General features: G+C 34.0%; 2 protein-coding genes across 3 annotated transcripts in view; one reads left to right on the top strand and one right to left on the bottom strand.

The window, feature by feature from the left end:
- The window catches only part of e (nonribosomal peptide synthetase ebony), a 61,154-nt gene extending 58,826 nt beyond the window's left edge, over positions 1–2,328 (top strand). Inside the window, exon 17 of the mRNA XM_073079571.1 lies at positions 578–2,328. Coding sequence (XP_072935672.1) covers positions 578–718 — 141 coding nt within the window. The 3' untranslated portion in view covers positions 719–2,328. The remainder of the gene's footprint in view (positions 1–577) is intronic.
- A 901-nt stretch (positions 2,329–3,229) lies between these two features.
- On the bottom strand, positions 3,230–12,914 carry Scgalpha (sarcoglycan alpha). Of its 2 annotated transcripts, XM_073079548.1 has the most exons (10): positions 12,418–12,914; positions 12,130–12,267; positions 11,601–11,743; positions 9,230–9,378; positions 8,026–8,157; positions 6,797–6,971; positions 5,632–5,876; positions 4,678–4,746; positions 4,081–4,182; positions 3,230–3,769 (listed from the first exon to the last, which is right to left on the bottom strand). In XM_073079548.1, the coding sequence occupies exons 2-10, from the start codon at positions 12,251–12,253 to the stop codon at positions 3,364–3,366; spliced, it is 1,545 nt and encodes a 514-aa protein (XP_072935649.1). In that variant the 5' UTR covers positions 12,254–12,267; positions 12,418–12,914; the 3' UTR covers positions 3,230–3,363. The 2 variants fall into 2 exon arrangements, with proteins under 2 accessions (XP_072935649.1, XP_072935659.1); XM_073079558.1 differs by lacking the exon at positions 4,678–4,746 and having other exon boundaries at positions 12,418–12,913.
- Between the last annotated feature and the right edge of the window lie 10 nt (positions 12,915–12,924).

The raw sequence follows: 12,924 nt of genomic DNA, 5'->3' as shown, positions 1-12,924 counted from the left end.
AAGATGCGCTTTAAACGGAAATTTACGGAACCTAATGTAGCTCCTTGAGAGATCAATATAGCTCCCTGTGAGGTTCGTAGCTGACATAGGTCCTCGTCTCGAACTTGCCTCGAAATATGCTTCACATCGAAACTTATGGGACCAAATGTAACTCCTTGACACATCCTATTAGCTGCTCTTACTAGTGATATAGCGAAGTATTCATGAAAACTTATAAGATTCATTGTAGAACTTTGTAGCTTTTCTTGTTGGAGTGGAAACTTGTTGGACCCAATTTGGAGACTTATAATGCTCTTGTAGGAATTATTTGTATTGAAGTTTTCACAAAACCTTATGGAAGCTCCTTCCTTTGAATATTCACAGAAACTTAATGAACCCAATTTGGATCTATGAGACGAACTTTGTATATTATAAGATAGCTTAGAGCACATGGGAATGTCCTACTTCGGAAATTTATGGGCTCGTAAATTACTTGATCATCTATTTCATCTTTGTATTACTGAAACAAAAAACAATTAAGCAGTCAACAATCTTCAATTATATAAGTTATTAACATTATTTTTCTTTACTTAAACAGCAACTGGGCACTGATGTCCTCGGTTTCCAAACCCTTCTGGACTACCAGATCAACCAGTACATCGACTCAAATGGGGACAGAATATTTGGGAAAGCTCCGGATGACATGCGAGCCGTCGTCTGCTGGAAGACAGTTGAATAACTTCAGTAAGATATAAGTTATCATAAGCACCTACTATTTTGCATGTAATTGGTAATTTTAATCTATACTTAATATTTAGAATTATATACACAGAAAGTTGGAAGCAAATATACAAAGATATAGTGAATTGTAATGAAAAAAATATACGATTTAGATAGAACTTGTTAGATTAATTTAATTTTATAGATCTGGAAATAATCTAGATGTTATTTTAAATGTCATGTTCTATTTATCGAGTTACTAAATGTTTAAGTATAACATCAAGTTTATAAGTACAACATCAAATATTTTTTAATGTTCTACAAATTATATTTATTTACTTCTTAGGCAATACTTTGTAAAGTATTATAAAGATTTAATTGATCAGATATGACCTTGAATTTAATTTTTCTGGCATCATTTTGAAATGATTCAGTTGGGTAATGTAATTCAACGTTATTTAAAGAATGATCCCAGTGGTCACATGTTTTAAAAAAATACAAGTTTTTACCTTAGAGTATTAAGTGTTTATAGGCCAGGATATTTTGTTATATAAGGAATCATTGAAGTATTTTGTCAGTAATCTGGAATTACTGAGAAATACAGTTAAGTATCGTTTCTTACAGCATTAATGCTTAACGTAGCATTTTATGGTGATCCAAAAATTAAGAAATCTCTGAATTATTTGATAGTGCTTATCACAGTTGAATTATTTAGTAATTTAATGGATTTTTGTGATTTGGATCATTTAGTTTATAAATATTATGCCGCGTCTGCACGCTTGGATTTGTCGCAAACTCCAAACCTTCAAACGTTTGGCTTGATCAAAAGCTATGCTACAATCACTTGCAAATCTACAGAAGCAAGTCGAAGGCTTTATCCATACATTTGAATTTGTGACCGTTTGAAAAGCGTGCGGACATGGAGAACAGTAATCTCAAATATTCACAAACCTGGTGCTTAGATAGTATTACATGTACCTTATTAGAAGCTATAGTTATCGTATATTTTATTGTAATTGTATTGTATGTCACAGCTTGCCTTGTTTACTATAGTATGATTGTTATCGTTAACTGTTTAATGAAATACATACATAGATCTCTTAAGATTAATATTGCATACGATCGGTCGTATAGTAATTGTGATGTTATTAAATAAAGATTTGTTTCTAAGTATTATTTAAACTACATTTCAAACACTTGTAATGTTTTGTTCCGATTTTTGTTTCATCATTAATAAAAATGTTTTATGGTTTAATTATTTGTTCTTTAGAATTCTGGCGTGATGTCTGTTATGATAATAAGAGTAGCAGTTATGTATCTAAAATGTTGTAGAATGTAATCATATTATTAGGTGTTGCATCTTAGTCTTCACAGGGTACGCATCAATGATCTAATTTAGATAGGACTCCTATTTTATTTAGGATTGGAATAGAGGTCTTTGGAAGGTATCCTTCCAGCAAAAAAAATGTGAAAGAAAATATTCCTGAATATTTTGAAGCTATCAACTTGTCAAAGTTACAGGTGTTTATATTGTAAGTTGTAAGTACCTAAAGAGCACAAATATCTTGTTAAAATGTAATTAGAAATAATTCCCCTATATTATTTATTAAATAAAAATATAACCTATAATCGTTGTTTTCTTTCTTGTCTCAAATTTTTAACACCTTTACAACAATATCTCAACATTATTATTTTAAAAAGCATTTTCATTAGCTAGTATTTTAATAAGACATACAAAGTAAAAAAAATACTGTATGATCAAGAGAAGATACTTATAAACACGTAATAATTTTATTAATATTAAATCATTATGAAGGTATAAATATAAAGGGTCTAGCAATGCACCTTGTCGGATGCTATATTTCAATAGTCATGATTAATTGGGTACAAATGCCTAATTTAATTAATTTACTTCATAGATCGTATATCATAGAAATATCATCATAGATCATAGAAAAATAACATAGTCCTTTCATTTCATGGTTATAATTAACTGGATTATGTTTTAATACGTATTGATAATGTCAAAGGCTTTACATAGATCGATGAATATTGTACTACATATTTAAAAAAAAACTTTTATATGTTTTGGATTACGTTTTTTTCTTATTATATAATTAAATTTGTATAAATATTGGGTTTCCTGATTAATTTAATATATTAATAAATAAAAATCAATTTGAGATATGTATAAATCTGTATTGACTAGATAAATCTTAATTGACATTGACTAGATAATTTGAACAAATGTAATAAATACTAATAACTAGGACAAGATACAACAATCTATTTTAAATATCTTAACACATATATTATGAGTAATATTTAGACTAATAATCTCAACGGCAACTTTGTCTAACTACTACATAATAATTTTAAAATTGTCAATTAAGTACATATGCTGTAAACTGCTTTTATTTACCTATTTTTATCTAAATGTCTAAAATATTCTAGTCCACAACAATTAGTAAGAACAATGCCATAATTTCCTAAAATACAAAATTTTCCTACCATTTTTCTTTTAAAAAATTCGGTATTAATTCAATACTAATGTAACATAGCTGAAATATGCATTTTTTGCAAATATTGTAAGCTATAGTTAAGCATTTCTAATTAACAAAACCACGTTTTGACAGGCGGTGCACCGTCCGTCGAAACATCATGTCAAATGGGTCCTATTCCAGTTATCCCGTACTTAGCCAATTCAGGAACATCTATATCATCTAAATCTCCTTTAACCGACACATATCCATCAGGTTTTACGGGTACGTAATCTTCAGTGCCATCATTTAAATCAATAATAGGATCTTTGAGGACCAAGTTATCATATTCACTTGCAATATTAGCTTCGTTTAGAAGTTGAAGAGATTCTTCCAAAGCGAGATGTCCACGATTATGTTCTGGGGTGTGGCCGCGTGTGGATGGCGTTTTGTCAGTATTCGTGCTCTTGCGATGGTGGAGGGAATTGGTGGCTGAACCCATGTATGGAGGTGGTTGTGGCCGGTTGTAGCTTCCAGCGAGGTTGGTTGTTGATTTTGGGCTGTAGGGTCTGGCGAGGCTGTTGTTTGGGCTGTGGAAATATTAATTGACATTTTAAATACAACAGATCAGAAGGAAAAGGAAAGAAGGTATGTATATTTGACGTATTCTAAGCAGCTGGAGTATACTTGGCAGCCACTCACAATCGAGTGTCTACTTCGATTTTGAAAAAATGGCCCTGATTTTACTTAGACCCCGCCACCGCACATATCTCTTAGTAAGAAATGTCGTCTGATTAAAACGTAGGGAAGACATTTCTCATAAATAAATATATAAATATTTATTTATTTATTGATATTTATATACTACTTAAAAAAGCTAAATGGGTATAAGTCAATATACCTGACTCCTATGCTTTTGTTACTGTTGTTGTCAGCAACATGGGTTTGTTCTGTGTTGCTAGTTCCGTACCTGCAGAGTTCCACTTTAGCCGACTTGTGAGCTCTGGAAAATTAATTATTCATTTACTCATTTATAAGCATGAACATTAATAGAATATAGGACAATTATTGTAACAATAATATGCCTTGTAATTTTCCAATACCATTTGATACAGCTTATTTTTATTGAAAAAATGTCCAATAGATTTTTTGTTAAAATAAAAATAATTGATTTATGTGCTTATGACATACAGATTTATAATGCACATACGTCTAAAAATAAGAAGACAATTTTTCAGGCAAATAAAATAATCGGCTAAAAATAGTAAATTAATAATTAATAAGAATAAAATTAACAATGTTATTGAACGTATATCACAAAAAAGTATCGAATATTCATTAATAATGAATCAAATATGTTTCAGAACGGTTAATTTAAGTGACACTGGTGGTTGGAAGTAGTTGGTAGGTGCCAAGTTAGTACTGCAGAGTTAATTATTTTGCAGTAAAAGCCACAAATTAGTCAGTTAGGATTAGTCAAAAAATGACATGGCCAAACCTCCACTTTTTGTAATCAGCACATAAATGGTATATGCCGTCTAAGAACACTTCTGATTCGGGGTCATTCCTGGAATTTCAATTTTAATTCAATGAATTTGAATTACTTATCTCTAACAATTGTATTGAAGAGGCGTAGATAAACATAATAATAGAATATCAATTAGGTATTTTCTTTGTCTTAGCTGCCACAGGAGAATCATATTCTACTTAAACTCCAGACGTAAAGTTCAAATCCAAACTAAAATTTAAATAAATACGAGAAAATGTCTTGCTACTAAATATAATAAATGTGTATGCTGAACTGTACCTAAATTATAATTTAGAATAAGTACCAAATATGTTCTCATGTAAGTGGATTTCATGTAATTCTTAATGAGAATAAAGTTTCTTAAACCATAAACATATATGTACCTATAGTGTAAATTGTTTCTTGTAGCCCACAATATATGCTGGCATCGTCATGAAATCATCATCATCAACCCATTACTGTCCCACTGCTGGGCACGGGTCTCCTCTCAGAATGAGAAGGATTAGGCCATAGTCCACCGCGCTGGCCAAGTGCGTATTGGTAGACTTCACATACCTTTAAGATTTTTTTTTTATAAATCTCTCAGGTATGCAGGTTTCCTCACGATGTTTTCCTTCACCGTTTAAGCAAGTGATAATTAATTTCTAATACGCACATAAATTTGAAGATCAGAGGTGCGTGCCTGGGATTTGAACCTCGGACCCCTCGATCGAGAGGCCGCGTTTCTTAACCACTAGGCTATCACTGCCACGTCATGAAATAATCCTTTGTATCTCCCTCATCCCCTCCTCCCTATTTGTAGAGACCAATGGCCAAGAGGCCCATTTTTTTAAAAGGAGGGAGATTTTTAAAAAAATCCTTGCTATATTTTGTTGGAGTGGCGTGTGTTTTTTAATTGATTCAGGTACCTCAAAAAATACTTACATAGCAGCATACTGGAAGCAGAGTACAGCGGTCAACGCAGCAACACATAGCATCAGCAGCACTAATGGAACAGCCACAGCAGCAGTTAGTTGTTGAGCATAACTCCGTGATGGTAGCGCCAGTCTACTCGGCGCTGACCAGAGATCCCGCGTATCCACCTTCGACTTGGCTGATTTACTGGTGTTGGGTATCTCTGTCAGGTATTCCAGGTGCTCCGTTGTGCGCTCTTTGTAGATTGTGTTGTACTGTGAAGAAACAAAAATGTAAATAATATATAGACAATAAATAATAATATATAGATTTCCGTAGAATGTCTGTAAAAAGAGAGCCAAGTTTCGAACAAAACGACGTAGTTGACGAGGTCATTAAAACGAGATTAAACTGATAGAGTACCTACTCTAGTGGAAACCTTTCCATAGTAGTTCAATAAATAATTGCAAATGTTATTTGAGATTGATGGCAAATAAGAAATTTCACCAAAAACTAAATGTGTAAAAGAAACCAAGTTTGGCAACAATGTTTGGGCCCTAAAAATGAAATTTTAAGGGAAGACATATTCTATAACATTTTTATAAGCCCTTCATACTCTGAACGGAGATCTGTTCCCAGCAATTGGACAATAACGAGTTAACTATGACACTTTAGCAAAGGGAGATCTCGAAGCTTATATATGTACAAGATGTTGAGAAAACTTTGATAGCGTGATTCAGAATACTCGTGGCGCCATCTCTTGACGAGTAGCGGGAAATCGCCATAATACAAATTTACATTGCTTCAAAACAAACAGCTTTAACAGCCAAAATATCAATAGCTTATCTTTACTAAACTTCATCATCACCATCACAACCCATTACTGTCCCACTGCTGGGCACAGATCTACTCTCAGAATGAGAAGGGTTAGGCCATAATCCAGCGCGCTGGCCAAGTGTGAATTGGGAGACTTCACATACCGTTGAAAACTTTTTTTTTAAGATTATCAGGTATACAGTTTTCCTCACAAGGTGTTCCTTCAGCTTTTAAGCAAGTGATAATTAACTTGTAATACGCACATAACTTTGAAAAATCAGAGTGTACCTGGGGTTTGAACCTCGGACTCCAAGAGCTCACGTTTCTTAACTAGTGGTCACGTTTCTTAGCTATCACTGTCTTACTTTACCAGACTTACCAGTTCAAAACTACACCAGTCTAGGGTAAGACCAGCGTCCCGGAACAGTCTCTCCACCGTCGTACGTTTGTATTCCCGGGGACAGCTGGGCAGGCGGGATAAGGGCCGGACCTCCTCTCTCAGCCTTTTGAGCTCTCCGGAGAAGGGTACTGCACTACCTAGGCGGACGACTAGCCTGGAATAAATGGTAGCATTAGATTAATAACAAACTATTTTCTTGATCCAATTTACAACTTTTATTATTCCCGCGTAAAATACAAGTCTCGCGCCAAGCGCGTTCTTTTTCTTGTTTTATGCTAATGCACACAATCGTATAACCCATACAGCCAATGACTATATAAATGGGCACTTATTATTATAAAAATAACACATCATGAATATAACACAAAATAATTAATTAAAACAATACTATAATTAAATAATTTGAATATATTGCTATTAAACAAGATAGATATTTCGTTAAGAAGATTTGTAACAACTAACAACATCTAGTGTGTAGTGTGTATGTGTGTACTACGTACGTATGTACTTTTATGTGATCTCAACTATTTTTATGACCCTATTGCGTATTAAGGTTTTCGTAAACAACTGAGAAAAAAACAGTAGGTAGGTATATCTTTTTCCTGACTACTGTTTCATAAGTAATATTTTTTGAAAAAATAAACACCAAGAAAATACACTGGCCAAGTGCGGATTGGTAGTCTTCATGAATTGGTAATTTTTGTCCGCAATGTATTTATGTAGGTTTAACGTGATTTTGTTTTTATCCTTTAAACAAAAAATAAGTCCCCGGCCACTATCATAGCCTGATGGGAAATCTCTGTTCGCCAAATTTTATTGAATGAGCTCCCTTAACAACAAATCATTAATTATACTTATTTTTTTTAATATAGGAGTAGCAGACGAGCGTGCAGTCCACCTGATGGTAAGTGGCTACTGCCGCCCATGGACATCTGTAATCATCCCCAGATAGGATTACATATCCTACCTGAGGTCGGCCACAGATGCGTCGCTACCCCTGAGGACTAAGCTGGAACGCCTCAGAAAAGTACGTCTCCCTTACCACACCCTTCAAACCGAAACACAGCAGCGCCTAACATTGCTATTATTAGGTAGAAATAGGTGTGGCGGTGGTGCCGCCGGAGTCGAACCACAAAGGGTTCTACCACCTTCAAATTATCTTATTTAAATTTCTCTTATTTAAGGTAATAAATAAAAAAATAGGTTACCCTTCCCCATCGCTAGGTTTCAAGGGCAATCTGGCGCCTAGATCGATGGCGGAGGCCAGGAAGGTTGGATACAAATCATGGCTGCTCTCCGTCCAAAGCTGGGTTCGTAGAATGTCCTTTAAGCGCGTCATTCTGGAAAATAGCAGATAAGTATATCATGAATTTCCCTGTAGTTCCGGGACCAGAATAGTGCTACGGTATCCCCTGCCTGTCGTAAGAGGCAACTAAAAGGGGTCCGGGGTTGCGGGCAATAAGAATAACCATCATAACCATCCAACAAGCGACCCCGGGATGAAAAGCGGTTAGTGTGGTCGCATATCGCTGTGACTATATAGTAACAATAACCAGGTGATGCGAGTGCGAAAATTACTTTGCACCCCCTAGGGCAGTGCCCGATGGGGGCATCTCATTAGGAGGACTTCGGTTGTGTTCCGTTGGAGATCCCGGAGTTCTACACCAAACGCCGAGGACGGAGGGTGTTAATGCGGCGAAAGTCCCACATACCCGGCATCGCTTCCACGGCCTCGGGTACCTTTTGAAGGTTTCCCCCTCGTCAACAAAAAATAAAGGTAGGTATATCATGAATATATATCGTCGCCCATTACTGTTTCATTGCTGGGCTCGGTCTCCACTCAGAGTGATATGGGTTTCGTATTCTAAACTGGACTATTGTGCAGCGCGCTAGCCAAGTGCGGATTCCGTACTTGGTCAGCGAACTTTTATTTAAGAAATCAAACCATATTTAGACATCAAGATTTTCTCGCGATGTTTTCCTTCACCGCTTTTAGGCAAGTCAATCGATGACTAATTTCTATCTTACTTAACCAATAATATTTTGATCCAAAGTCCAATTCGTGAGTTCAATATTATTTAAAGGTCGGCTAAAGGTACTTCTAAATATTTAATTCTAAGAATCGCATACATGTTTAAACAAAATAAAATATAAAATAGTTATTTAAAAACTTCCGACGCAATAAGTACTCTAAAATGCAGGGCCGAATTATACCTACTTACAAATTTCCTACCGAATTTACTTATTGTTATTACGATTTTTTTAACTGGACTTTTTTTAAGGAATTAAAAATTATATTTTTTTGGAAATGCATTTTTTTAACTTATGTAATAAATTTACCTAACTTCTGTAAAATAATTCATGTAATCCCCATTGGCAATATATATTGCCATATTTATAATATTGCCATACCTGTGTTCATCCAATAAATCCTCAACATTTAAGTTGTCAATCTTCAATTCCACTTCATATCTCGCCATATGCTCCTTTGGATGGATTTTTAGCGTCAGTAATACTCTACGGGTTTCATAGTCTTGACGATTTAGACCTATGACCTCCAACTGTAACACAAAATAGTCAAGGTATTACTGAAACGTCAATAGAGGCTGTAAACGTCTAAATAAAATTAATGGTAATTAAATATACGAGTATTTGTCACAATAAGTCAAAAAAATGAATAATCAATTTAGTAATAAGCCGGCTGACTCTCATTAGGGCGACCATCTTAGACCTCACGAATGACAACACAACTATGGCTTATATTCTAAATCCTATCAGGTAGAACTTATATTCCGAATAATTTGGTTGTGCCTACTTACGTGGATAAGTGTTTATTTGCTACATGATTCATATAAACAAATACATATAGTAAGTAAATATCCTTTTGATTATAAAAAAAACAAAAGGAGGTCGCAGGCAACATGAAACAAAGGTGCATAAAAAGTAGGTTAATTTATTCTCACACTCTTTTTTTTTAATGTCGTTTTTTGCAATGGGAATACATAACTTCTGATGAAAATTAATTCCGCAAAACTAAAAGTACAGTCCGCATCAAACTGCTAGTCCGCTCTGAATATAGAAATGAATCGCGTCGCCATAGCAAATTATATGACTACACTTGTTAGCAACAACTTCAGTGCGGATTAGCAGTTTGGCGCGGACTATACCCTTATATATATTTATAACAGTTAATCACGATAGGTTAATCTATCCGTTCTGCGAAATTGGCGTAAACAATTTAAACATTAAAACATACGTGAAATTAAAACATAACTGAGAACTCACACACATACACATTGTTAGGCAAAATGCGTATTAAAATCCTGTCCTACTTCAATTTCTTAAGTTATTAATAGCCGATCCAAATTATTAAGTAAGTAGTATACCTACAAAGTTAAATATGTGCATTTGTAAAATGCGATAAATAATTAACGATTAATTGGTCATAAAAACGTCGACTATATTACCTACTAGCTGATCCGGCAAACTTTGTACCGCCTCAAAATCTATTTATCAAATATATTTCACATAAAATACAGCCTATGTTACTCGTGGATAATGTAGCTTTCGAATGGTAAAAGAATTTTTAAAATCGGTCCAGTAGTTTTTGAGCCTCATCATCATCATCATCATCATCAACCCATTACTGTCCCACTGCTGGGCACGGGTCTCCTCTCAGAATGAGAAGGATTAGGCTATAGTCCACCGCGCTGGCCAAGTGCGTATTGGTAGACTTCACATACCTTTTAAGATTTTTTTTTTTTTTATAAATCTCTCAGGTATGCAGGTTTCCTCACGATGTTTTCCTTCACCGTTTAAGCAAGTGATAATTAATTTCTAATACGCACATAAATTTGAAAATCAGAGGTGCGTGCCTGGGATTTGAACCTCGGACCCCTCGATCGAGAGACCGTGTTCCTTAACCACTAGGCTATCACTGCATAATGAGCCTATTCATTACAATCAAACAAACAAACAAAGTTTTCCTCTTTATAATATTAGTATAGATAACAATATTAAAACTTCCTTATAACAATTTATGTAGCTACATTATAATAATATGTTATTAAAAGATAAGGATAGAGGCAGATTAAAATATTTTGCAATAAAATACGTCATTATGCATAACAGGTCATGCATGCATATTCTTATTCTGTTTGAATGCCTCGTTTCTTTATCTTTATCTTTTCCGGGTCGAAATAATTGCGATTCATCACAAATTACGATCACAATAAACTTTTATATTTATAGCCATAAATATTTTTCTTTGTGCGAATATTTCATTGTTGAAACGTTATTAACTTTTACGAGACATTTTTCCCAAGGCCTCTTAATATTAATATTATTTGCATTGCTTAAGCAAGTATGAAACAAAACACCACAAATTAAAATGGAGTGCAAAAACACTTTCATGAAACAATTAAAATATGCCAAATTTCGTGATAATTTCGGTCAAACTGTTGTTGTTTGAAGATATTTTAAAACATATATACACCCATTTTAATGTGTTACTGGGCTGGTTACTTTTTAGTTAGTTAGTTTAGTGTTGTCACAAAAAATATATCTGAACAAGATCCCCACTTATAGAATCCAAATAATCCCTTCAAACAATGAAAACAACTTCCCCTTTTAACAAATTTCGCTTTTAATCAGTTGAATGGTTTAGATTATCGTGAACGAATACAGTGACAGTGATTTATATATTAAGATAGAAGAATATTATTGGCACTGTGGCACATATCACGACCTTGGCATAAACCTTAGTTTATATTGAGATATTTACAGTTATCGGCATTTTTGTGCCTCGCGGTGGCGTGCCGAAAATAAACCCGGAGTGATGTCTCCCACTGTAGATGTAACGTAGCCATGGAGGTAACTCCGGCTTCCCTATCAAGGACGCGTGGAAACGGTACTGTTGATCGAATTCTGGAATAAGAAATATATTCTATTTTATTATAACTGTAATATGCTACTGCTATCGTATTATAATTGCTTTAAGCGTGTCCTTATATATCGATTATTACTAGAAAAATTACAATATATATACATATCGGTTAGAGCTAGGGTTTTAAGACAAAATTCGTATACAACCATAGGTAAACAAAATATACATTTAATTTTTACAATTCATTGAAGTGGTTTCAAAAATATTCAAAAAATATTTCATTTAAAGTATTCGTAATTATTAATAAAACAGTATAATTTGAGTGATTATACTATTTTAAATTATCAAAAAAGGTGACAAGAATATAATACAAATATAATACCCACATAAATTTAAAATAAACCTCGTAGCGTATCAAAATACAAACCTTGATAAGTCCAGTTGAATAAATTAGGACTGATTGGTATAGAAAACATTTCTGTTTCGACAGCATTGTGAATTTGCCCGGACGCTCCAGCAACGATCAATAATCCAAACAAAAATGACACCATTCTGATTTCCGGCGCTATAAAAACACACACACATATCAACACTTTTCAATCTACCCACAACTTGACATTAATACGTCATACATGAGCTAATGTGTATAAAAAGGAAATAAATTTACAATAATAAATATTCATTACAATCTTAACATTCAGGGAGCATACTTTACCTCGTAAACAGTACGAGCACGTGAGAAAACCCGACCTAATTCACCAGAATAGAAACAAAGCAATCGATTTCCATTTTAACTCATTATAAAAGGTTATGCACTGAATACGGTTCGTACGCACATGTGCCGTAAAGGCACGCCCCACAGAGACGAATTCTGTATTAGGAACTTTCAGTACAGTTCAAAGAAATTTAGTTTTGTATTTTCACAACACGTATAACTAAAATTTCACGTATATTTATTGAGTAGGTATACACTCAAAGTGTTTACAAATTGTGATTATTATTGTAATTATAATAAGACGCTTACACGAACGTATTCTGCGTGTTATCTGCTATATCTGCCATTGAACGTTTAAGATTCATCCCACGCAGTGATAAACAATAAATAGTAGACAACGTCATGTATCTGATTTATCAACGTCCAATTTTAACTCCCTTATATTTACGTTAATGTTTACGACAAAAATAAGCAAGTACGTCCCTGAAAACAGGGCGTGACGTAAAG

Source organism: Epargyreus clarus, unplaced genomic scaffold (assembly GCF_041222505.1).
Source record: "Epargyreus clarus isolate Ecla_fem2 unplaced genomic scaffold, WU_Ecla_fem_2.2 ptg000002l, whole genome shotgun sequence".
Taxonomy (NCBI): Eukaryota; Metazoa; Arthropoda; class Insecta; order Lepidoptera; family Hesperiidae; genus Epargyreus; species Epargyreus clarus.
This window is presented reverse-complemented; position numbering and strand designations above follow the sequence as displayed.